Raw genomic sequence first — 25,001 nt, 5'->3', positions numbered from 1 at the left:
ACTGTTGGGTGGAGAGCGCAAAATCCCAAGGAGAGACCTTTTAGGGCCAGAATTTCCCTCTCCTTCGACTCCTGGAGGCTTTGGCTCCGCGAGTGCTGTTGGCAGAGCAGCTGCTGCTGCTGTCAGATGGTCATGACTGAAACCTGAGGACATGCGGGGTCCTTCAGGTAGCCTCAGCCGCGTCTCAGCAGTGACATTCGTCCCCCGCGGTGCCAATCACGGTGCTGGCAGCGCCGGCAGCCCCCGTGCCCGCATCGCCCGGCACTCCCGGGACCCTGCGTGCACAGGGATGTGCCCGCACCCTCGGGGACCATGCTCGGAGCTGGGGATCAGCGGTTGCGGTGCCCGAGCAGGGTGTCCCCAGGGGTGAGGTGGCTTTGGGATGGCTCTGGCACCAAATGGGACCGGGGAGGTGAAGGGGAGGTGGGAAGGGGCCTGGCCAGCACCTCCCCATCCCTGTCTCCCAGAAGGGACATGCAATTAGAGCAGCGGGACAACTGCGAGGGGGGAGCCGGTGCCAACCTCTGCCAGCGGTGTCCCTGAGCCGGTGGCTCTTTGGGAGTGCGCAGGGCCCGGCACTGGCCACGGCTCCTCCTCTTGCAGTGAGGGGTGCCTGCAGTTCCTGCTTCATCCCCCACACCTGCCCTCAGCTTCTGCCTGACTTTGCCCCAGCACCACACTTGTTTGCACCCCAGGAGCACCTGATGGGCAGGACAGGCAGCACCCTGCAGGGTCACAGCTCACCCGTGTCCCTTCCTGCTTCCCATGCCCAGGGCGATCCCTGTGGGACTGAGCCGGGACCAGGGTAGCACAGGATGGTGCAAAACTGGACCCTGCCGTGCTCCTCATCCCTCCAGTGCTGCTGCCTCTGTGCAATCCTTGTGCTGCTCCTCCGCTCCCAAAATACCCTGCAGCAACTTTCCCACGGGTGTGGGCTGTACTGGAGCTGCAGGACCTGCCCCCCCCATCCTGACATCCCTCACTGGAGCATTCCCAGGACACTTTGCCTTTCCCTGCCTCCAGGCCTTCAGCTGGGGCTCCTGTGCTCATGGCATCCCATGCAGTGAATGGAAACAGGGTCAGGCTGTGGGCCCAAGCACGCAGGGAGCTGGGGAGCAACTTTCCTTGGCTTGGGTCTGCTTTTCACTCCATAATTTGCCCTTTCTGCCCAAGACTGTGTAAGAAAGAAGCTCAGGAGAGCGGGCTCAGCTCTGCAGTACGGGACAGAGCACCCGTGACATGCAGGAGATGCTTTGGGAAACAGAACTTCGCTCACTTAAAAGCAGACCCCAGGGCTCCTTTTGCTGACTTGGAGCCCAGGATAGGCTCCGAGAGGCTGAAGCCAAGGTTAGGAGGGAGTGGAGAGCCCCGTGCTAGCTCACTAACAGTAACTCACTGCAGCCAGGCCAGGGAGTCCCGGGAGCTGTTGGGAGCTCAGCACCAAACTACGGATCCATCCCGTGGTTAAAAAGCATCCCGGGAGTGTCCGGTGGTTTTGGCTGCTGAGGAGGGCAGGGGCAGGGACAGGGGCAGGGACAGGGACAGGGACAGGGACAGGGCCCCGCTGTGTCTGTGGGCACTTCCCACTTGCTCCTTTGGTCAGAGCAGGACATTCAGGGGATGCCCAGCAGGTCTCATCGGCTGCCGCAGGGTGGGATCAAAGGGGGAAGCTCGAGGGAAGGGGCGTTTGCAGGGGCAGAGCATGGGGACAGCGCAGGGTGAGCGGCAGGGACAAGGGGCTCACGGGAGCAGAGCCCCCCGGGCCCTGAGCCCCCTCCAGCCCCAGCACCGAGGAGGGGATCCCGGAGGAGCTCCCCCCGCACCTCCCGGCACCGCGGGGACACAGCGCCCCCAGGCGGGCGCCGGTAGAACAGCCCCGTCCGGGCCGGGAGCGAAGGGGCAGGGACCGGGCTGGGAAATCCTGGCTTTGTTCTGGGGGCTGAGCTTCCTTCGGGCACAGAACCGCGGCCTGGGGAGGGCTGGAAGGGACCTGGAAGCTCCTCCAGCTCCAGCCCCTGCCATGGACACGGACCCGTTCCATAGAGCTCCAACCCCTGTGTCCAACCTGGCCTTGAGCACTGCCAGGGATGGGGCAGCCACAGCTTCTCTGGGCACCCTGTGCCAGCGCCTCAGCACCCTCCCAGGGAACAGCTTCTGCCTCAGAGCTCAGCTCAGTCTCCCCTCTCTTGGGCAGGTTCAAGCCATTCCCCTTGGCCTATACCTGATGCCTGAACAGCATCTTCCTTGCTAATGATGAAGAGAGATGTTTGTTCACCTGCAGTCTCTTCCCGTGTGCAGGCATCGATGTGACAGCTCCCATGTTCCTCCGGAGCTCTGCTGGCTGGTGGCGTTGGCTGGTGCTGGCCCATGGAGCTGTTTGATGGGACATCTTCCATCTCACCCCACAGCAAGTCTGAGGCTCTCTCTGCCTCTCAGCGCCTCTTTGTGAGCAAGACGGGATCTCTGAGGTCCTGCAGCTGGGCAGGAGCTGACGGGGGGGGGGTTATTTAAGGAAGGACACGTGGCTGCAGGGAGAAATGACAGCCCAGGAAGTGTGGGAAGCTCTGTGGGATCGGGTGGCTCTGGTCTTGGGAACCGGGAGAGGCTTTTGGGGAAAGGGCATCTGAGGCCTCCCCTGCTCCTGGGGACAGGGCTTGCCATGGCAGGAGAGCAGGCAGGGAGGGTGAAGGATGCTCGTGTGGATGAGGCCTGGTGGTGGCAGCTCTGACCCACAGGGGACATGGCCCCATAGCACCTCATGATGCACCCGTCTTGTGCTCTTCTTCCTCCTCTGTCCATGGCCATGCCCAGGGGCTGCTGCCTCAACAGGCAGAGCAATAGCAAGTACTTCCCTCCCTGGGAGGTGTTTGCAGACAGTCCAGTTACTGGCAGAGCTTCCACCCTCTGGGAGTCCTGGGACCCAGTTACCTGGGCTTGGTGAACACAGCAACTCCTCTGGGAAGTGATGCTGGCTTCAGAACAAGGTTTTATTGGCACAAGCCTCCCTAGTCCCAGGCACATGAGTCCCCAGTGAAGACAGGGCAGTCCTGCTGCTGGCAAACACTCCTGCCCCTGCAATGCAGAGCCCTTGGGAGAGCTGAGAATGATGTTGTAAACCAAGAAAGGAGGGGAACAGAAGGAGCAGTAAATCCCTGCAGGGTTGGGGCTGCTCCAGTTTTCATTCCAGTGCTAAATGAAAACCGCCACTGATGTGAATGTGGAATGATGCTTGTGTTTCATACCCATTCCCAGGGCAGAAAAGGTGGGGAGGGTCTATTCCCTTTGCCTCAAACACCGACCACACTGCAAAGAAAGCGCTGGGCAGGGAGGACACTCACAGGGAGCCACAAGAGCCACCAGCACCTGAGCAGGCAGAGCTCAACATCCCAACAGCCGTTCCCACCTCCCTCTGAGGATGTCAAACCCAGATCCAACAGAATCCTTCCTATTGTGTTTATGGGGCAGCAGGCATGGAGCTGACCCCTCCCCATCCTCGAGGGGGTGTTTGTACCAGCACCATCCTCATCACGCTGTGAAGTCTTGGGTCACCAGGTTGAAGACGTTGCTCTCCATCGATGACTGCCACTTGCCCCAGTTCCTCTTGACCTCAGCCTGGACCTGAACCAACACCAGGGGCCGGTGCTGGCACCCAGGGCCACCAGACAGCACCCAACGGGGGGGCAGGAGCTGCAGCCAGGCCTCGACAAGGGGTTCAGAGTGCAGGAAGGTGGGGACCCCCCGTGGTTGTGTGAATCCTGTGCCATGCTCACTGGGGTGCATCCTTGGGGGGGGGTCTGGGTACCCACGTGTGTGGCTGTGGCACCCAGGGAGCTCAGGCTGGGGACACACTCACCTCCCCATTGAGGAAGCAGTAGAGCAGAGCCACTAGGAACCCCTGGCAAGGAGAGAGAGAGCAAGTGTTACCCAGCTGGACCCTTCATGCTCATCTGCTGCCTGCATTCAGCATCCCCCACACCTCTTACTCCATCCCATGGGCAGTAGAGGGTTAATGCAAGTTGTTCAGTGGGCCACAACCCCTGTGCTTTGTCCCTGGTGTTCGAAGGGTGCCTGGCACGCAGGCCTCTCCCAGAAGAGTGAAAGCCCCAGGAGCACATCCCAGTGTCTCCTGGTTTGGGTACCTGGGGTCCTTGCCTACCCATCTGATGGGTTGCTTGGAGCAGCTGCTCCAGTGGAAGGGGCTGGAGCTGGAGGAGCTTCAAGGTCCCTTCAACCCAAGCGCTCTGTGAGTCTCTGCTGCTGTGATCACCCCCAGTTTGTACCTGGTAGGAGCCGAGGACCAGCTCGAAGTAGAGCCGAGCGTCCACCCCGATGTGCTCGGGGAAGAGCGCGAACACCACATAGTGCACCCCGAAGAGGGGGATGAGGAGCAGCGTGGACTTGGTCAGCCTCCTGCGGAGAGGGGTGGCATGAGAGGGGCCCTGGAAGCCGGGCAGGGTCCTGCTGAGCCATCCCTGAGGCCTGCCCAAGAGCTCAGGGTTAAGCTGAGGTTTGCAAGGACAGGCAGGTCCTGGGGCTCCAAGCACCGCTCCCCTCTAGGGAAGGGTCCCTGCTGCTCTGGGTCACCCCACAAAGCAGGAGAGGAAAGGTCCTCTTGCCCGAGCCAGCCCATACATGTACTGCTGCTTGTAGCTCCTGCTGATGTCCGGGGAGCGGATCTTCTGCGCCAGCATCCTGGTGACATTGAGGAAGATGAGGAAGTTCACCTGCCACGGGAAGCCACAGCTCAGGCTCTGCACAGCCCCTGCCTGGATGCCCCTGTCCGTGTGGGAGCCCATGGTGTGGGGTGTTCGGGGAACACACTCACAAACACAGCCAGGAGGATGGGAGCCTTGATCACCCACCAGTAAGGGCTGCTGTAGTCATCCCAGCACCTGCGGGACAGGGGAAACGGCTCTGCCAGCCCTGCCCTGTGTGCACAGCCCCTCGGGCCCCACCAGCAAACAGGAATCGCATCCAAGTGCAGCCCCACACTCCCCTCCGGAGCCTCCCATGCAGGAGCTTCATCCCTGGGGCTTGTGTGGCCCACAGAAGGCAGAGGGCGGCTGCTCTTACCCGTGGTTGTCATGCTGCAGCCTGGTGACCACCCATATACAGACTGTGAGCATGGGGACGCCTGCAAGGACAGGAGCCAGGCAGGGATGTGGAGTCCCACCGGGGCTCTGGGGAACCCCTGTACCCCCCCTTCAGCCCCCAAACACGTGTCTGAGCCGGGGGGGTCTCAGGGGGTGACATTCCCCCTTCTCTGGGTTTTAAAAGGAGCACATTGATGCTGAGGTGTCTGTGCCACATCCTGCTCACCCTCCTCCCCCTCCATGCGCTCGTGCATCCAACGTGGACGTCTGGGACAGGTGATTCCAGCCCCAGATGGATGCAGGGAGAAGGAAGGAGCTGTCTCTGCCCCATCCTGACCATGCTCCGGATGGGTTGGCATCAGCGTTCACACCCTTTTGGGTGATCCTGCACACGTGCCACAAGGGCAGGGATCAGGCCAGGCTGCCCAACCAGCCCAGGGGCTGGCAGGAGGCACAGGGCTGTGCAGAGAGAGGCTGGGGTAGGGGCCAGGAGCAGCCATGTGAACCATGGTGCCTGTGGAGCTCAGGTCTCAGAGCAGGTGATCCCCAGAAGTGCCTGGTGTGGGTCAGAGGGACGATGCTGCCCTGCACTCACCCCAGCCGATGAGGATGTACCACCAGATGTACCTCGTGTCCGAGGTGAAGGTGAGCAGCAGCAGGGTCTGCAGGTACATGCCCTCCACCAGCAGCCAGTAGAAGTTGGCCAGGACCGAGTACTGGAAGAAGGTGATGGCTGCTTTGCAGCTCACCTGGGAGGAGGAGGAGGAGGAAGGCTCAGGGGTGCTGGCTGCCATCAGAGCCTGCCTGGGGCACAGGACATGGGCAGCTCCTGTCCGTCTGCTCAGGAGACCTGTGATGGCCTTTGAGAGCATCCTAGGGATGCTGCCCCTCCTGCACCACGTCTGGGCTGGGACTTGCTGCCTTACCATTGACATGGTGCAGTGATCGATGGACTCGTCTGAGAAGAGGACGGCGTCTTTGATGAACACAGCAGCTCCACGCAGGATGAAGGAGGTGAAGAAGTGGATGTGGATGGAATTCCTGGTGCAATGCAGCTTCCTGCGGGAGAGACCTGCAGTGTCCAGGGAGGAGCGGGGAGAGTAGATGGGCTCCTTCAGGAGCCACTTCCGCAGCCCTACCTGAAGCAGGAGAAGATGCCGATGGCCAAGAGCAGGGCTGCCAGGGACGTGGAGTAGCCGCAGGTGTAAAGCACCTTCATGGTGACAAAATAGCCCCTCTGGAAGGGAAAGCAGCAGCAGGGCTGGGAGTCACTGCCCTGCGATGGGCAGGGAGGCCGCAGGGTGATGCCCCAGCCCTTGCCCAGCCCAGCTCAGACCCCTCCGGGCAGCGCAGCACCCAGGATGAAGCCAACTCCATGTCCCCCAGGGCACATTCATGTTCCAGTGCCCAACAGCACGGGGCAGTGCGGGGCCGGGGATGTCCCAAGGTCCCTGCAGACCCGCTTGCCTTCTCCTCGGTGTTGTTGTTGCCGATGGGCTCCAGCTCGCAGGCGCTGTAGTAGGGAGGGCTGGGGAGGCTCCATCCCGACTCGGTGCAGTTCCTCTGGATCAGCGCTGCAGCAGCAAGAAGGGACCTCACAGGAGGCACGGGCATCGCCTCTGCATCAGCAACCCCAAATGTCCAGCCCAGGGATGGCACCTGCTCTTTGGGATGGAGCCTAAACCCCAGCGCCAGGATCCCCATATCCAGATCCCTGATATCCAAGTGGTTCCCAAGATCAGGAACAATGTCTCAGGCAGGGACCCCTTCCACTGGAGCAGCTGCTCCAAGCCCCTGTGTCCAACCTGGCCTTGAGCACTGCCAGGGATGGGGCAGCCACAGCTTCTCTGGGCACCCTGTGCCAGCGCCTCAGCACCCTCACAGGGAACAGCTTCTGCCTCAGAGCTCAGCTCAGTCTCCCCTCTGGCAGCTGATGGGACTTGGGATCCTTGGTACTGGCTGCTGGAAGGGTTGGGGACTCTCCTTGGCAGCACCCTTTGCACTGCAGTATGTGCCAAGCTCTCGGATGGGGCAGAGGGAGCAGAGGGGAAGGGCTGGGGGACACGAGGCTCGAGGACAGGCAGGAGATGAGCTCCCCCCCCCCCCCGGCTGCATTCACTGCTCCGCACCTTTGGTCCTCTTGAAGACGTGGGGGACGCCGGGGCAGGGGAGGGCCCGGGCCTGGCCTTGGGGCGCTGCTGGCCAGCAGCTGACTCCATCCCAGTCCGTTCGGCAGCCTGGGAGGGACGGGACGGTCAGGCCGGCGGAAGGGACGGGATGAGGCCGGCGGAAGGGACGGGATGGGGCCGCGGACACGCACGGAGCCCCTGGGACACAGGGATGTAACGGGAGAGCCGCGGTCACTCGATCCACGGGGCCGCACCGTCCCCCTATGGAATGAGGAGCATCCCGGCTCCTCTGCTGGGAACTGCCCCCCCCAGCGCTGAGGTCTCCTTGTAGCCCCATGGAGAGATGGGAGCTGCTGTTTCCTGAGGGTGCATCAGACCCTGAGCTCATGGGGGAACCCCAGGGATGAGGGGGGGGGAAGGGATGGGGTTTTCCTGGTGGCCTCTGTAATAATGCGGAATTATCCCGGATTTCTGCAGCCGGCAGCTGCAGATGCCTCCAACCCGAGGGAGAGGAGGAGAAAGCAGGACCTGGTGCAGAGCACTCGGCTCAAACGTGTTTGCCTTCCCTCTTCAGCACCAAGCTCAGCTTCCAAGGAGTCTCCAATCACCCTGGACATGAGCATGGCCAAGCAGATGTGGGGCCGTGAAGGATGAGTGCTGCAGCAGAGCAGGATGAGCCATGGACACCACCACACTTCCAGCGCTCCTCCTTGCACATCTACATTATTAACCTCATAGATGCACATTATTAACCTGAAGCCACATCTAATCCCAGCCAGGGAATGGGGACTCAGACAAGTGTGATTCGTTTTTCTCTCATTCCAGCAACAGGCCAGGCTTGGAGGGATTTGTGGGGCTGGAATCCATGGAGAAGAGGTGATGGGGGCAAGTTCTGGGGACAGGGCTAAATAAAACATGAACCCAGGAACCAGTAACCTGTCTCATTGCCCAGCTCTCAGGCAGGAGGGATGCTCCTTAGCCTTTTCTCTCCCATTCCCCTAAAAATACCTGTTTCCTGCATCCATGTGCTCTCTGCAACCCACCATGGATCATCCTAGAGTCCCCCATAGCAAATCCTCACCCTCATCCCGTTGGAGATGAGCCCCGTGCAGCTCGCACTCACCTTGCTCCCCAGCGGGGACTGGTGTTTGCCTTTCGCTCCTGATAACTTCCAGACATTCAGCTTCTTGCTCTTGGAAATAGAGGACCACGGAGCAGTCGGGATGCGTCGCTCGCACCTTGGGAAGGGGGAGAGAAGAGGCAGAGGATGCCTGAGCAGGAGGGTACCAGCCAGGAGTCACTGCTCTGCCGGGACCGCAGAGCTGGGCTCCCCTGTGCGTGCTGCCCCCCGCTCCCATCCCCTGCTCCCCAGGGCTGCTTACCCACGGCATCGGGAACGCGAGCAGCAGGACCAGCAGTGTGCGGGTGCCGGGGGGCTGCTGTGGGCCCCACATAGCTGGAACCAGCCCTGTGCTGCCCTGCCCCAGTGCCCGCGGGGCTGGGGACAGCTCCTCCTGCACGGCCCTGCGGGGGGGGGGGGGGGGGGGGGCACTTCTGGACCCCAAATCCCAGGGAAACCCTCCCCTAACCCTGCTCCTGCTCCCTCCAGGAGCTGCTCCCGCAGCAGGACCCTGAGCCGCTCCCAGGCTCCGGCTCTGCCCCCGTCCCTGCCCGGTGCCGTTGGGCTCGGGCTCTGTAGGACAGAGAGGGACGGCTCCTGGATGTGGCAACGAGGGAGGCTCCGCCCCCCTGTCCCCCCCCCGCACGCAGGGGGCTGGAGGCAGGAGAGGATCTGGGGACACCGCAGTCCGGCCACGGGGGGAACAGCACAGGGGGGACCTGGAGCTGCTGGAGAGAGCCCAGAGGAGGCCATGGAGCTGCTGCAGGGCTGGAGCAGCTCTGCTCTGGAGCCAGGCTGAGAGAGCTGGGCTGGGGCAGCCTGGACAAGAGAAGGGGAGAGCTGAGAGCAGCTCCAGGGCCTAAAGGGGCTGCAGGAAACCTGGAGAGGGGCTTGGGACAAGGGATGTAGGGACAGGCCAAGGGGAATGGCTTGAACCTGCCCAAGAGAGGGGAGACTGAGCTGAGCTCTGAGGCAGAAGCTGTTCCCTGGGAGGGTGCTGAGGCGCTGGCACAGGGTGCCCAGAGGAGCTGTGGCTGCCCCATCCCTGGCAGGAAGGGGTCCCTGCCCATGGCAGGGGTTGGAGCTGGTTGGAACTCAGCCCCCCCATGGCAGCCTGAGCCCCTTTGTGTTGTTATCAGCTGCCCTGATGCAGCATCCCCAAACACCTCCCAGCTCAGGGATGCAGCCCCAGAGACCAGGAAACAGGCACCAAGAGCACAGGGCACAGGGCAGGAGCAGACCCGTATCCCACCAGCAGCGATGGAATTGGACCTGTGGAGACCACAGCGCGCAGGGAGCTGGGATCTTGGGACAGGCCCCAACACCAGAAGCTGCGAGGTGCTGCCTGTGGGGCTGAGCAGCCCCAGCCCTGGGACCAGCTCTTTCCCTTGCCTGGGAGCAGCAGCAAGGCTCAGGTAAATCCTCACTGCCTGCTCCAGGCCCTTCCCTCTGGGGAAACCCATCGGGGGGCACAAACCATCCCTGCCCCGCAGCCCTGTGCAGTGGGGGGGGGGGTTATCCTGGGGCCACACCACGGGGAAACCCAGCCCAGGGACACTCCTCCACGGGGCAGGGTTTGTTTGGCTGCTCCTAGGGCAGCTCTAGCAACGAGCCCTGCTCCAGCTCCCTCATCCCATTGCCCTGCCGGGCCCAACCATGGAGCTGGGAGCAGGGGGGCACCCCTGTGGGGTCTGCAGGGGCACCCCAGCAGGGACCTACATCATCCAGAGCAGGGTAAGCCCGGGAGAGCCGTCCTGCCTCTGGGTTTATGGGATGCTCATGAGGAAAGGGTTAGGAAAATGGGATGGGGTGGGTGTTTGGGGGGTGTTTGGGGTCTGCTCTCTGCAGGATGCCTCCCTGGGGCACTGGGGATGTTCCTGTGCACAGGAACGTGTCCCCCCAGCTCACAGGGATGGGGACGCAGGGACCAGCGCAGGATCCTGCCCCGAGCGCGCACATCCATCCCCGGTTTCCCTCCCTGCCTTCCAGCCCCGGCCGCCGCTGAGGATCCTGCAGCAGCTCCCAGGGCCTGCAGCGCTGGAGCCTGGCCCCGGAGCCCTGCGCGGCCGCGGAGGTGCGTGATGGATGCGGCGTTAACCCCGGTTCAGCACGGGGGGCACTGGGGCTGAGCACACCCTCCGCAGCCTCAGAGCCGGCTGCACCGAGGCCGATCCTATGGGATGCTTTAAAGCACCCTGGGGCTGGCACCAGGACGCTCCCAGGGAATGGGTTTGGGGCTGTTGGTTGGAATCCATCTCTCGCTGTTCTCCAAAACCCCGTTTCACGTGGGGAGGGAGATGGGAGCATCACCAGGGTCAGCCAGGGCTCCTTGGCCGTGGGAGCTGGGATGGGAGTGGGACACATGACAGCCCCAAGCCCGTGGGATGTGCAGGCAGGAGCAAAGACCAAGTGTGAAGGGGGTTCCACCCAACTTCATGCAAGCCAGGATCCATCCAGCTGCATGGGGGAGCAGAGAGCAAAGATGGGGAGGTTGTGGGGCCGGGGACTTGCTATGGGTTGAGGGAAGGCTGAGCTGTCTTTAAGGATACACAGAGCAAGGAGCACGCTGAAAACTGGAGTGAGCAGAGAACAGAGATCCCAGCCCAGCACCTCCCAGCCCTGTGGTGCTTCTCCATTGGGATGGGAGGGCTCCATCGGGAGCTGCCAGCCCTTTGTGTACCTTCTCCTCCCTGCTCAGTGCCTGGCTGCTGGCCCGTTCCCTCCTCATGGATCCAGCTCCAGGCACCTCCCACTTGTGCTGCAATCAGTGCTCCTCGCTGGAGGGCAGGATGGGAGCACATCCCTGCGGCTGTGAAAGCATCTTGGGATCTGACACATGGGGTATGGGGCTGCCCAAACCCTTCTTTACCCTGGCTGATGCTAACAGGGGCTCATAGGGCTTGTGCACAACAGGACCGCAGGGGCAGCCCCTCCAGGAGGTGTTTTGCATGGGAAGCTCATGCCTGCAGCACAGGGGCAGGTTTCAATGGGGATGCAGAGTGGGATTGCCCTCAGCAGCTGCCCCACAGCTTCTGGCTGCTCTGGGCCCCAGCTCCTCATGTGCAGCCAAAGCAGGAGCTGGGGAGGCTCCGAGCATCCCCATCCTGCTCCTCTGCTGAACCCAGCTCCACAGCCTGTGCTTGGTCCTGGGAGCAGAGATGGGAGCAGCCCCCATGGCCCAGCCCCAGCTCCTGCCTCCTTTGAGGGGTTCTGAGCTCCCTGTGCACCACAAAGCAGAGCTGAGGCAGTGCCCCCCGTGCGGTACCACCCCCAGGACATCAGCTCTGCCAAGGCAGAGCCTTTGCCAAGGCACTGAGCACTGCCAGGACCAGAGCCATCCCCCCCCAAACGGGTGGAAGGCTGATGCCTCCAGCACCACTGATCACCTCTTGTGAGCAGCCTCCCACAAGCCACAGCAGATGTTCAATCCCATTTGCAGGGAAGGAAAGGCTGCAATGGGCTATTCTTGAGCTTGATCCAAGCACGAATAATCTTGAAGCACCACATGGGCCTCCCATGGGTGGAGGGAACCTGGCTTTGCTCCCACTGCTGGGGCACAGGGACAAGCCTCAGCCCGGCCCAGCCCTGGCTGTGCTGCTGTGCCCTTGTCCTGGTCTCCCTGATGCAGGGCCCTGACTCTCCAGCAGATTTCATGGAGCTGATGATGCTCCAGAGCTCCCAGATGCACCAGGTGCTGATGAAGAGCCTGGCTCTGTCTGCGCTGGCAGCCTTTGGGCTTGGGCCATCCCCGGCTGCTGCCCAGGTAAGGGTCAGGGGTGCTGGATGGGGAGCAAAAGGGTGGGCAAAGGGACCCTCACAGAGGTGCTCAGGAGCGGGATGTGTGTGTCCTGCACAAGCCCCTTCCTGGCTGGTTCCAGCCCCGCTCGGTTCAGGCTCTGCAGCCCTTTAGGGGCTCTTTGTGCCAGCACAGATCAGAGCCAGGCTGCTCACAGGTGATGCATCCCAGCTGGGAAGGGGCAGGAGTGGGGCTGACCCCAACATGGGCTCCGGTTCAAAGCCATCTCCCACCAAAGCCAGTGCCTGTTGCATCACCGCTCAGACCCAACCGGCTCTTCCCAGCTGCATCCTGGGCTCCATCCATGGGGCTGCCACCTCCCTGTGTCCCCAGCAGGCTCCTCGCAGGGTCTGACCATGGGGTGGGATGGAGCCGTGCTGTGGCTCCATGGGAATTCCCATGCTGGTGCCTTTGGGAGCTGTGTCCCTGGAAGTGGCTGCTGAAAGGGGCTCTTCTTCCTCCCCGCAGGGGCCTTTGCAGCCGGCAGAGGGAGAGGAGGCTGTGGTGTTCCACCACCACTACATCCCCTACCCCTGTCCCCCTCCCGTCCTGGCATGGCCGGGCCCGGTACAGGAGCGGGGGCCGGCAGCTGTGCGGTACCTGGGCTCCGGAGCTGACCATGGGGAGCTGTGAGTAATGGGGGTGCTGCTCTGTGCGAGGGCTCCAGCCCCAGCTGGGACATGGGGGCTCACACTTGCTCCTGGCCTTGCTCCCCTCCCACAGTGTGGTACCACCCCCCCCGCCCCCCAGTGCCACCGGGACCGTGGGAGCCAGCATCCCACCAGCATCGGGTAAGGATGTGTCCTCCCCATGTCCTCCCCTTGCCCCCAGGCAGGCATCAACCCAGGCACAGGCTGAGCCCCCCCTGCTCCCTCTGTGCATGGGCTCTGGGGGTGTCCTTGGGCAGCCCCCAGCTCCTCCTGTCTCCCCACAGAGTACTACAACATGGTTGAAGAGAGCCTGTGAGCTCCGTGCTCCTCAGGATGGTTTCTACCACACATCTCAGCCCTCGACCCCATTGGATCACAGAATCATCGGGGCTGGAAGGAGATGATCTGCTCCAACCCCCTGCCAAGGCAGGGCTGCCCCGATACACAGGGGCACAGACCCTGCAGATGCTGAGCACTATACCCATTGTTTGAAGCTGGCACTTCATGCACATTGGCTTCCTCCCCACAAGCCACCCCATCACAAAGCCTGTCACGAACCCCTGCTGACAGCGTGACCCCAAACAGGGCCAGGCTTTATCTCCGTGCTCTGCAGAGGGCTCCTCCCCAGCAGGTTGGTGCTGACATCCCAGTCCTGGCTGGACAATGTGTGCCTGCCAAGCCATGAGGATGCTGCAGCACAGCCTGTGCTGGGGGGTGGCACCAGCCCAGGTGGTCCTGGTCTTCATTGGTCCCTTTGGATCTCAGTGGAGCACATTGCCTGTAATTAATGTGCTTTGTTAAGGAAGTTCCCTGCTGTCTGTAATTGAGCATCTGTAATTACCAGGCTGCTGGCTCTGTGCCTCAGTGCAGGGCTGGCTCCAGGCTGGGGGGGTGTGAGGCTCTTGTGGGGCACATACATGCCCGATGTGGGTGCTTTGGGGGGTGGCTGATGAGGTGCTGGGAAGCTGAATGGGATGCTCCTGGTGATCATCCCCTGCACTGGGCACTGGTGAGGCCGCACATGGAACCCTGCATTCAGCTCTGGGCCCCTCACTGCAAGAGAGGCATTGAGGGGCTGGAGTGGGACCCGAGAAGGGCAATGGAGCTGGAGCAGGGTCTGGAGCACAAGGGAGATGGGGAACGGCTGAGGGAGCTGGGGGGTTCAGATGGGGAAGAGAAGGCTCAGGGGGGACCTGATGGCTCCCTGCAAGTGCTCACACAGCAGAGACGAGCCCTCTGTGCCATGGGTTAGTGCTGGGGTAAGGGTTAGCCCCAGCACCCACCCGAATGGAACAAGGCCCAAAGCTGAGCAGAGAACATGCTTTATTGGAAGGAGATACAAGAACAGCACATTCTACCACATCATGGGAACAAGGTTCAGCTTCTGCACAAGAACGGCCTTCTTCCCTACTCCACAAGAGATCTACTTTGCTGGATAGTTCCGTGAGTATCGTGTAGTTACAATACAGGAGCAAAGGGCACGAGACAGCACAATTCAGTAATGCCCACAAGGTCTACACCACGCAGATGATCGGTTTTTCAGGAGGCAGAGAAAGGCAGACACCATCAGGAGAGCGAGAGAGAACTTTACCACATCAGGATGGGCAGTGGTTAACAGGAAACGGCTCCTACCTACCAGTACTCTGCAAGTGCTTCATTTCAGCCACCATTCCACGAGGAACCATTGGAAGGTCTAAATGAAATCAGCACTATATGACACTGCCATCATCTACCCCAAGATTGCCCCCTCCTTTTAATCATGCTGGAGCCATAGAGGAAACTTGTGGCACAAGAACAGTGGTTAAACTTCAAAGCCATTGTATGAGTTTCTTCCAGTGGTGCTGATGGGAGAGAGGAAGTAAAAGCTTTGTTGTTTTACGAAGACAAACAAGGATGCACTGTCAGAGAAGCAAACCATCCACACAGCTAACAGGAGCTGCCACTGATGCACAGAACGGCCACTGGAGGCAATCCACCAACTGATGAGCTTGGCTTTGGAGAGCTTCTGTGGCTGTTTGGACAAGGCCAGCAAAAGTCTGGCTAAAGATCTTCTTTCTTCAGTCTAGAGGAGAAAAGCCTCTCCCATCCAAAGAGACCTGCAAGTCAGGGAAGACTGCTCTGGGAGAAGTAGCTCCAGTGAAACACACTGAACAGGCTGTTAATGTGTAAAGGATCCATGAGAGAAAGCAGGAAAAACCTCTAATCCCAGAGGTCTCTCCACCAGACCTGGTACTGCAGCAGCTCCAGGAGTGTACACCCAGAGCAGCTCTATGAAACATCGCAGACCTCGATGTTCTCACACCTTTGGCCTTGACTCCTCCTGGGTAACACTAAGAATCACACCACCCAGTTACAAGATATGCAAGCTTCCAACTGTACAATATTAACTATGTGAAGCTCTGCTATATTCTATGGAGAACACTGCTGAAAGAGGTGGTACATTATCTTCCTAAAGCTATTTGATACATGGAACAGAACAGTCCATCAGACTAATTAAGAATGCTGAAGTCAGTGTAACTGCAGCTTGTTGGAAAACCAGACTTTCCCCAGACAAGCAGTTTTAGACCTTGTTCAAAAGCCACAGAAGTTATCTCCATTACTTAGAATGCAAAGAACCTGAAGGAAGAAACAACCAGATTATAGGACACAACACAACCTCATCGGAATAAGAACATGAGGGTAAGACCAGTGACTGGACAGGTACAGTACCAGATATCAGAACTCCTTGGGCCAGTGCTGCTCGGAGCTTCGTTTGGGTCCTATACAGATCCAATCCTTGCAACCTCATTGAGGCCGAAACATAAAGTTCCTCAGAACCAGCGTCTGTGGTGTGCACAAAAGATCTGAGCCAGAACAGTACCAAGGGGAACTGATCTTTCAGGAGGGTACTGTACCAGCCAATCACAACAGCAACAGATACAACAGAGATCCCTAGGGTAATTCCTACTGCTGGGGTTCACTGGCTTCAGGAGTTAGACATAGTTAAGTTCCCTTCGGAGGGGTCCATTTCAAACAGCTGGGATCCATTATCTTATTGCTGTTGGATCTTTTTGCCTCTTTGGCTATCCATTCATCAATCAGATCCTACGGAAGAGAGCATGAAAGCGCAGGTTAAAACAAATCCACACTGGAGAATTATCCATGGTACAACACCACACATCTAAGCTCACAAAGTGGAAGATGACAAACTGCCTACTAACTGCTTCACCTGGAAAAGTAACACTTCCTCTACAATGGTTCCTAGAAGCCCTTCCAGTCACACTGGTAAGGCTGCTGTTAGCTACAATATGAAGTCTCAACAAGGGGAAAACAAAAAGAGGGAAGGTGTCATGTCTGGGCACTTGTTTCATGCCAAACATGAACTTTTGTTTCAAACAAACAGGACTCATTCAGGATTCCATTAGTTCAGTTCACTCTATGTCATCCATCTGCCCAATAAGGGCCAGGCATTATGAGGACCATGATGGGAATGTTGATCCATTGCTCCCCCGAAAACCCACTTACATAATGAGCAATGTTATTCCATACATCAGGAAAGGAAGGGCAATACAATGTATTTCTACACTACTGAAGGATCAGGCTGGATGCCCATGTATGTTATCAGTTACTGCATCTGACAATTACAGTGCTCCCCACTGGAATGAAAAGGCTGGAAAGCCCAGCACAGTGCAAAGGAAATACCGGCTTCAGCACGCTTGTCTGAACCTAAGAGACAGAAACAAAACCCCTGAGCTGCAGTCATAAACCTTACCTGTCTTTTGAGGACCAGGTGTTTACCCTTCCAGTACTTGAGCATCTGAAGCGCCTGCAGCGTGCTCACAATGTCGACAGGGTTTACTGCAGTCTCCTGGCTGATTTCTGCAAAGCAGGATCAGTTTATGTCAGAGCAGAAACACACATTCCTCCACCTGTACCTGGTAGTTCACAACTCCAGTTTTAATGCAACTCCTTTTGAAGTGATCCACCCAAAATGCCCTGCACATAGCAAGGAGGTACACGCAGTACTACTGTTGCTGCTGTGCTTGGTACCCTTTTGACCACCCCAGTTATCTGTATCACTGGCATCCAATTTGTCTTTGCTTGATTCACTCTTGAGGATCAGTGACTGCTAACTAATTTTAGCATACAAGTTAGTAAGGTGTAATCCTCCACCTGCCTCAGAATTGAGGCAACTGAATGAGAAGCATAGCTGTGTTCCTGAACCAATTCACAACGAGCTATTTAGCTGGGAACCATACCTTTTATAGAGATCTCTTTTCCTTGGAAGTTATGCAGGTAACGAAGGAGCACTTCCTTCCAGTAACTACGGTAGCTGATGAGCCCCAAATCAGAGAGAGGGCGTTCTGGAGAGCCAACTTTTTCTTCTACTTTCGAAAGCAAATAGCCTGCAAAGGAAAGAAAACCTATTTATCCTTCCTAACCATCAGCCTCTTTGGCACATGCAGAAATCATCTCTGGATGAAAACTGCTCAACCACCACCACAGATCTGTTCGATTTCATGGTGATGGGGTGTTTGCAGAACTTCTCTACTTACTGAAGTCAATGAGCATTTTGCCATAGCCCTGCCTCATGTATTGAGGCATCGTCAGGATACAGGAAACATTGTAGTTGAGAAAAGAATTCTTCTCCTAAACACAAGATGAGAGAGGAAGAACAGCTCTAGGTCTGTACAAGCAATGGGTATATCATAATGCAACAGACTGAACAAGCCTGTGCAACTGATACAAATACAAGGTGGAAGGAGCAACAGCAGAAAAACCTGCCTAACAACAAGTAACATGATCATCCTTCAGCTCCCAACCTGGCTCAGTGTCTCTCACTTCAAGAGCCATTAGATAGAGGGTCTGGGGCACAATTTTAAGTCTAGAATGGCTGGACAAGGAGTGGAATGAGGAGCCAGTGACACTTTCACCACCACTTCTGTCATCTACCAGCTTTACATGCAACAAGAAAACAACAGCAGCATTAACAGCACATGGTGTAAATTGAAATTTTCAGACACAAAGAGATGGTGACTAATAGCTATTTCAATGTATTTTTCTCTACATTATTTACATTTTCTTTATCCTTACTTATGCCTACAGCAAAGCACCTCAATCCCTGCAGCAAACAGTAAGAGTGATTCATGCACATCAGGTTTGAAACTGTCTGTTCCTAAAAGCAACAAATTCTAAGACTGCAGGATTGGAGGAGATAACTGCTGTCCTAAATCTCATTCTAGTGAGTAGTAATGCTTATGTATGTATTTTCAACTAACCTTGGAGAAATATCCTATCAGGTGACAGCCAGTGTTGTCAGCTTCTGTCATGACATAGAAGAGGAAGGGCTCAACATCGTAATACAGTGTTTTATGGTCCAAGAAAAGTTTTGCCAGCAGACACAGGTTTTGACAGTAGATCTAGAGGCAAAAGGAGAATGGGATATGCCCATTTATTCCAGTGGAACATCCCAAGCGTGGACAAAGACATGGGAAATGACAGGAAAATTCTGAACCATCTGAGCAATGACGTACAGTCATTCAAAGAGAGCAGCTGGGCCAGGAAAGAATTCCATTTCAGATGAACCTTGGTAAGCCTGGCTTCCTAAGGGGGGGAATTGATGTTTGCAATATCAACCTCTGCATGCCCAAAACAGCATAAGCATTACTTAACAGCAACTAATAACATGGGTGTGTTACCAGCACTGTTTGTAGACTAAAGCAGAACAACCCAGCACTGCACCAGCTACTAAGAAGGAGAAAAAGAACTATTACAGCTGAACCCAGGACAGCTCCACACTCACGAGTGGCCCAACCATGGCAGTTTGTTACCTTGTTCTTTTTGCCATCCACTTCAAACACCGAAATGGAGCCTTTGCGGTAGATTTCATCACCGGGTGGATGTTTCCAAACACATTTTGCCTATGACAGGAAAACAAAGTTAGGGTGACACCCACGTTCCAAGGGCAGAAAAGGTTACAACAGCTACTGGATATACCAGGAATAATGCAGCCTTCTCACCTCTTAAAGTGAGCAATTGAGCTAACAACAGTCATGGCTTAGAATGTTTGCAGGGGAAGTTCAGGTTGGAGATAAGGAGCAAGTTCTTCCCTGTGAGGGTGCTGAGGCGCTGTCACAGGGTGCCCAGAGAAGCTGTGGCTGCCCCATCCCTGGCAGTGCTCAAGGCCAGGTTGGACAGAGCCCTGGGTGCCATGGTTTAGTGTGAGGTGTCCCTGCCCATGGCAGAGGGTTGGAACTGGATGATCTTAAGGTTCTTTCCAACCCAAACCATCCTTTGATTCTATGAGATGTAAAGGTCAGGAATCAGCTCTGCCCTTACCATGTGCCTGCGCAGTATTGTCTGGCTCTTCATGTACTTGAGGCAGAACTCACACATGTAGAGACGCCCCAGCCGAGCGTATTCCTCTGGATAGGGGGAATGATACCAGGTATCCAGCTCGTAACGGCCAAAAGCGATGGTTTTAATCATGTTGCTGCCCTCTGTGATCTGGCCCTGGAGCCGCAGCTTCTCCTGGGAAGGAAAGAATGGATCAGGATTTAAGATATCTAAAAACCCCAGAAGGCAGAGGAAGGATCCTATTTATTTCTTTGAAGAAATCATTTACTTCAAGTCTTCTAAATTCCCCTTTCGGTGTGGCCACATCTAATGACCCCTCCCACATTGCTCTTCTCAAACACAGCTACTGACCATTCCTTTCACCAGGAAATGTCCTGTAAATCAGCACTTAAGAGCACGCTAACACTAGGATCACACTCCTCCTGCCATGAAAGCAATGTAACCTCCTTGACACACTTCATGCTTCTTTCCTAGTCTGTATGAAGAGGATACAGCCTAATGCTCTGTCTCAGATATCCCAGAGGCATTGTAGCATTCAGGACTGCCAATGCTGAGCTCCAGCTGCACTTCCAGCCAACCCTCTGACTGACTGACACTTCATCATTACCCCTAGGGTAACTCCACTGGCTTGGCTGGCCTGTAGCTGCTCTCCTTACAAACTAATTCTACCTGCACAGCAAAACCCAGACAGCATTCACATTTCTAAGGCAGACATCTGCTATGAGACACGTGAGGAGCTCCAGGTCTCACCAGGTCCTCCGATGCCCGTGCTTGTGCTCTTCGGAAAAGCTCGAGGTCATATTCACTCGTCAGGTTTTCGAGCAGAGGTTCCCTGGTATTGCCATAGGTTTGCCTGTGTTCCTAGGACAAGAAAAGAAGAGGTTTCTCTGCCATGCTGCTACCAAGCTGTTGGATCCTGCAGTGTTTTAGCTGGGAATGTTGCAGGATGACTGGAAAACCAAACTCCTGCTTTGCAGTCTCACTGCAGACAGGAGGGAATGAAAGAATAAAGTGACTGCTTTTACCATGTACTTTTCTTTTTGCTCCTTGCTTAGGCCCGAGTTCCTCTTCTTCCTGAGCTCAGCTACTTTCTCCTTGTATCGCAGCTGCCTCTCTGTTGGTGCCTGGAGGAAACCAGAGGTGGAACCTTCACCAGGCTCCATCCACTTCAAACACTCTTCACCTTCCCACCCTAGGGGGCCTCTGCCCCAGCTTTCACTTGCTGAGGTTTGGTGCCTCTGAACCAAACCTTGTACTAGTAAGAGGGCACTGCAAGTACAATGGGAAGGTTTTCTTGCCTTTGCCAATGTACTTCCATCCCACAAGGGTGCACTCCTTATGCACTGCTTAATCACAGGGAAAGGCTTGGACCTGACTCATGAAGTCATCATGGCTCAAGTTCAAGGCTCATGAACTGAAGTTTTATTCTTTTCTATTTAGTCACAGTAAAATTGTAGGTTACAGTTCTGCAGCAATTCTTTTATCCTACACATCAAAGCACACAGCAAAAATCATCCTGAGAACAGCTCCAGCCTCCTTTGTACTATTACTGACCAGTGCCACCTCTCTGCTCCTACCAGCTGGCCCAGTCTCTCATTTAAGGAATACAATGAATTGTCCTTGCTGAAACAAACTGGGGACAATAAATGGGGAGTGTCAGAGCACAGCAGCTTATCTGGGAAGTGAAGAAGTGAAATCAAGTGAAAATCATTGCCATTGGAAACCCCAAGCTGATGTACTTGCACTCTGAACCGAGCAGCCACTGTGCAGGTCACTCACCTGGTGTCTGGTGGCGTGCCTGTTGTTGTCATCCTGCCGATGGGCCAGCATCCTCTCCTCAATCTGCTTGTCCCGGCTCTGTGCTCGCACCTGGAAGCCAAAACTCATCTGTCAGTGCTGCCACAAACTGCTATCAAAGCCTTCACCCTTTCCTTTTCTTGCTTAGGTGAATTTCCTGAGTTGCAATGCACAATTTGACACAAATGCTGCTCTCTTGCAGCTAAAGACATCAGCTAAAGTGTGTAAACTCTCCTTCTGTTCACAAATGACAGGTCTTGGCATTTTGTTCCAAAAAACAACTGCCACAGAATCACAGAATGGTCTGGGTTGGAAAAGACCTTAAGATCACTCAATTCCAACCCCCTGCCATGGGCAGGGACACCTCACACTAAGCCATGTCACCCAGGGCTCTGTCCAACCTGGCCTTGAACACTGCCAGGGACGGAGCATTCACCACTTGTTTGAACAACCTGCTGCAGCACTTCACCACCCTCACAGTAAAGAACTAAGGAAGATAAATAGAAAACTCCTTTACCTTGCACTCATCTGCTGAGAGGTTATGGTACAGTGGACACCCCGATATGGAGAAGTGTCGCTCATGTTTTCCAGTCAGGTGTCCTGCAAAGGATCAGGAAAAAACAACCTTTACCCTATGCTCCTAAAGAGGTTTCTGTTTAAAAGGTATCCTGGGTGGGCAGACCCCTCACAGGAGCTTTTCAAGGAGCATGCTCAGTCTATTACCAGTGTGGCAGAAGGAGCACACTTCCTGGTTCATGGCACAAGCTTTCAGAGCAAAGAAGGAAACTCAAGAGCTGCACTGGTGCAAGCAGCCAGGTCTGTCCAAGGTCTGCAATAGGTTGTGTCTGAAGATGGGCCTGTGGCAGACACCAGCACCCTACCTGCAGGGGCCTGCATCTTCCTCCTGTGCTCACCTCCTAACTTGTTCTTTACCCTATCACCCCCCAAACACTCTTTGCCAGAAAACACTCCAGGAAGAATACACCTGCAGCTATGCTTCATATCCCTTCTCTACACCCACTTCTCAGTACTGCTTCTGATCCTAATTCAGTTTTAGGATCTCTAACTGAAATGGGGGGGAATGGGACACTTTGAGTATCACAACAGGAAGGTAAACCCCAACAGATAATCCTGGAGCTGAAATTACCTAAAGAGTTACACCCAGGAGTGGGACATTTCATGTTGAAATTGTAGCTTTCATGGAAGCGGCGGCGCTTAGGGCGGTGAGACAGGTCACTCCCAGAATCCTTCATGGACATGTCCTTGGCAATGCTCTCATCATGGGATACATTTGGACTGGAGATATCAATATCAGATTCTGAGGACGGGGCATTCCCGGTGGGGGTACGAGGCGGAGACTCATCGTGATCTGCTGCATTTTTAGTGTCTGAATAAGGATCAAGATGTTACAAATCTGCCTGAAAGAAAGCTTGCAAAAAACACACAAAGCAACTCTGGAGCCCTGGGAACCCCTCTGTCCTCAGGGTACTGCCCTCCGAGCGGAGTCACCCCCCAGCAGCACACTGTGGTTTAACACCTCAGTGCTCCCTGCCTACCTCTGTCAGAGAAGTCAACCACTTGCTCTGTTTCTGAGCCCGAGGAGCGCGTCTGCCGGAGTGGGTACTTCTTTGGGGTCACAGGAGCGGGCTGCTGCTGGCTGCGGGTCACCCTCCTCGTGGAATAGACGGGCTCCTCGGCTCCAAATGATGGTGGATTATGAACTGGGCTGGAATCTAATGCCATACACAGCACCATTAGCACCCACAGTAACCACTGGCAGTCACTACTTCCCCTGCCTACTGGGTATCACCATGGGGTTTGTCCCACCATGGTCACCACAAAGGGATGCTCTGATCTTCCCAGCTTAAATCTTTTGACACTTTTACCAACACTGTGGAATGTGGAATCACATCAGCTTTCTCTGCACTTAATTCTTTCTTAATTGTAACTAGCAATTACAATGCAGCTCCCATTTGGAAAGCCAGAGAACCAGCAATTTAGACAAGAACTATCAGTGCTTAGACAGTCTTTGGGAATAGCAAGATTGTTTCTGGTGCGGAGCTACATTTAGGACTTTGTGTGTGGTTCTGTGATCCTATACTGGCCATAAAACTATAATGTCTCCCCTAACAATATAACAACTACTTTGCACAAAACCAATGCTTTGATGACCTAGGAATATCATCCCATCCACATCCAAACCACATTTCCTCTTTTTAAGACCCAATTCCCAGGTGATCCCACATGTTTCATTTAGGTATAACCCCCCCATTGAAGTTCTCAAGGTCAGGAATCCGGAGCCCATGGAGCTGCTTGTGGCACCAGAGGCTGCTTGAAGCCTTCACCTTGGGAGCTCTGGCTGAGCCTGGCCGAGGAGCGGGTGACGCGGGCAGACCTCCGGGATGTGCCGTCGCTCTCGGAGCTGTCCGTGTGCTCCGGGTCGGTGGAGAAGTCGGAGTCCTCTGTTCCATCCGAGCTGCTGCCTGCGTTCCTCTGCAACGGCACCGAGGCATCAGCATGGAGCATGGAAACGGGCACTCAGCGATGCTACAACACATTTGGTGCTAGGGAGACGCGTGTAAGCTGACACAACACCCACAATAATAACTATCAAGTGTATTCCTCTGGAGAAAATAGCTTAGTTTAGTAACTGTGTGTGTCAGCGCCAACAGAGCCACCAAGGCCACAGAACCCATGGCTGCTCTTAAAGCAGGTGGTAAATGAAGGCTCAGGAACGGAATGCGGGCAGGATGTGCCCCGAGCTGAGCGCTGCCTGCTCACAGCAGCACCCAGGGCACCACAGAACACAGATGGGCTCCAATGGCCGGGACTGACTCCTCACCACCCAGCTCAGGGCAGTGTGAGGGTGGAAGCACCGCAGAGACCGCAAAGGAGCCCTGCGGAGAAGCCAGGCCACAAGAGGCTCCCATTCACCTGACCGCGGGCCACCACCGCGCTGCCCTGCACCATGCTGCGGCCTGCGCGGCTCTCGGACGGAAGAAGCCGCCCTCGGGAGCGGGCGGGCAGCCCCCAGCGCTCGGAGCCCGCTCCGTGCGGGGCCACCGGCGGCGCGGCCCTCGGAAGGCCCCGGCTCGGCCGCAGGCTGCCCCCGAGGCCGCGGCCAGGCCGGAGCCGCCTGAGGGGAAGGGCGGAGGAGGCCGCTGAGGGCCCCGCGCCGCTTTGTTTTGCACCCAGCGGACACTCGCCCGTCCCGGCCAATCACAACGCGCGTGGGAGGAGCCGAGGGGGAGAAGCAGCCAATAGGAGCTCACAAAGCGAAGGGGCGTGGCCGCCGGGCGTGACTGACGGCAGCCAGCAGCCTATCAGCGCCAGGCTCGCGCGCACACAGAGGCACCGACCCGCGGCGGACGGAGCGGGGTGGGGGAAGGGAGCGAGAGAGAAACAAGGCACGCGCGGGGAGGTGACCGTGGGGAGCTAGATGGGCAGCCGCGAAAGCCAATCAGCTCCCAGTCCGGCAAGGCAGCCTGACCAATAGGAGAGCAGCTCTCCAACTGCCTGCCCAATCGGAAAGCCCGAGAGGCGGGCCGCGCTGCAAGCGCGGGGGAGGGGAAACGGTAACCGTTGGGGGAAATGATTGACGAGCAAGATGGCCAATCAGCGCCCAGCGTTCCTGTGCGACAGCCAATCGGAGAGCGAGCAGGGTGGGCGCTGGGGGCTGAAGGCCGCTATTTTCCCCCCGGTTTTGTGCCCGTGAGAGGTAGCGGAGGGGGTGGGGAGGAGATGGAAGCTGCGGCCGGGGCTCCCGGTTCCCCCGCCGGGCCCCGCCTCGGTTCTCCGGCCGCGCTTACCTTCCTGCGCGGCATCCTGGGCGGGGGCAGCGAGGCTGCCTGGTCCCCGGCGCCCCCGGCCCGTGAAGCGGCGCTCGCCGCCGTGTTAGCGCTGGCGGGCTCCGTGGTGACAGCCGTGTCTCCCGTCCTGCGGCACGTCTGCTCCGGCGGCGCCAGCCCGCTCCCACCGCCGCCAGCCCCGCTGCCCTGCTCGGTCCCTCACGCTTCCGCCGGGACACGGTCCACACCCCCCACACCCGCGTCACGTGACCCCCGAGCAAGCCTCACGCCA

At 56.9% G+C, this 25,001-nt stretch overlaps 3 protein-coding genes across 3 annotated transcripts; 1 reads left to right on the top strand and 2 right to left on the bottom strand.

Annotated features, from left to right (window-relative positions):
• Positions 1-3,525: 3,525 nt before the first annotated feature.
• LOC101869071 (vasoactive intestinal polypeptide receptor 1-like) lies at positions 3,526-8,613 on the bottom strand. Its single transcript, XM_034070288.1, has 13 exons — positions 8,605-8,613; positions 8,346-8,460; positions 7,223-7,330; positions 6,561-6,667; positions 6,233-6,330; positions 6,020-6,152; positions 5,689-5,842; positions 5,074-5,134; positions 4,826-4,892; positions 4,633-4,724; positions 4,281-4,410; positions 3,854-3,895; positions 3,526-3,618 (listed from the first exon to the last, which is right to left on the bottom strand). The coding sequence occupies exons 1-13, from the start codon at positions 8,611-8,613 to the stop codon at positions 3,526-3,528; spliced, it is 1,209 nt and encodes a 402-aa protein (XP_033926179.1).
• Positions 8,614-9,998: 1,385 nt separating this feature from the next.
• On the top strand, positions 9,999-13,104 carry PRR29 (proline rich 29). Its single transcript, XM_034070287.1, has 6 exons — positions 9,999-10,076; positions 11,971-12,105; positions 12,377-12,385; positions 12,607-12,767; positions 12,862-12,929; positions 13,073-13,104. Exons 1-6 carry the CDS (start codon positions 9,999-10,001, stop codon positions 13,102-13,104), a joined length of 483 nt encoding a protein of 160 aa, XP_033926178.1.
• A 990-nt stretch (positions 13,105-14,094) lies between these two features.
• On the bottom strand, positions 14,095-24,950 carry KAT7 (lysine acetyltransferase 7). Its single transcript, XM_034070026.1, has 15 exons — positions 24,731-24,950; positions 23,267-23,414; positions 22,478-22,654; positions 22,069-22,308; positions 21,439-21,521; positions 20,904-20,993; positions 20,150-20,248; positions 19,875-19,985; positions 19,107-19,298; positions 18,599-18,688; positions 18,047-18,187; positions 17,324-17,417; positions 17,027-17,173; positions 16,540-16,646; positions 14,095-15,872 (listed from the first exon to the last, which is right to left on the bottom strand). The coding sequence occupies exons 1-15, from the start codon at positions 24,743-24,745 to the stop codon at positions 15,771-15,773; spliced, it is 1,836 nt and encodes a 611-aa protein (XP_033925917.1). The 5' UTR covers positions 24,746-24,950; the 3' UTR covers positions 14,095-15,770.
• Between the last annotated feature and the right edge of the window lie 51 nt (positions 24,951-25,001).

This window comes from Melopsittacus undulatus, chromosome 17 (assembly GCF_012275295.1).
Source record: "Melopsittacus undulatus isolate bMelUnd1 chromosome 17, bMelUnd1.mat.Z, whole genome shotgun sequence".
NCBI lineage: Eukaryota > Metazoa > Chordata > Aves > Psittaciformes > Psittaculidae > Melopsittacus > Melopsittacus undulatus.
The sequence above is the reverse complement of the archived record's forward strand: the minus strand, read 5'-3'. Positions and strand labels throughout refer to the sequence as shown.

Coding starts and splice junctions, on each gene's coding strand:
- PRR29 (XM_034070287.1), top strand. CDS start 9,999: ATGGAGCTGGGAGCAGGGGGGCACCCCTGTGGGGTCTGCAGGGGCACC. Junction 10,077..11,970: donor CCTACATCATCCAGAGCAGG/GTAAGCCCGGGA, acceptor TCCCTGATGCAG/GGCCCTGACTCTCCAGCAGA. Junction 12,930..13,072: donor CAGCATCCCACCAGCATCGG/GTAAGGATGTGT, acceptor GTCTCCCCACAG/AGTACTACAACATGGTTGAA.
- KAT7 (XM_034070026.1), bottom strand. Junction 21,522..22,068: donor TCCTGGGTGTAACTCTTTAG/GTAATTTCAGCT, acceptor GATCCTTTGCAG/GACACCTGACTGGAAAACAT. Junction 20,249..20,903: donor GGCACGCCACCAGACACCAG/GTGAGTGACCTG, acceptor GGTTTCCTCCAG/GCACCAACAGAGAGGCAGCT.
- LOC101869071 (XM_034070288.1), bottom strand. Junction 6,668..7,222: donor CGTCTTCAAGAGGACCAAAG/GTGCGGAGCAGT, acceptor TTGCTGCTGCAG/CGCTGATCCAGAGGAACTGC. Junction 6,331..6,560: donor ACAACAACACCGAGGAGAAG/GCAAGCGGGTCT, acceptor TTTCCCTTCCAG/AGGGGCTATTTTGTCACCAT.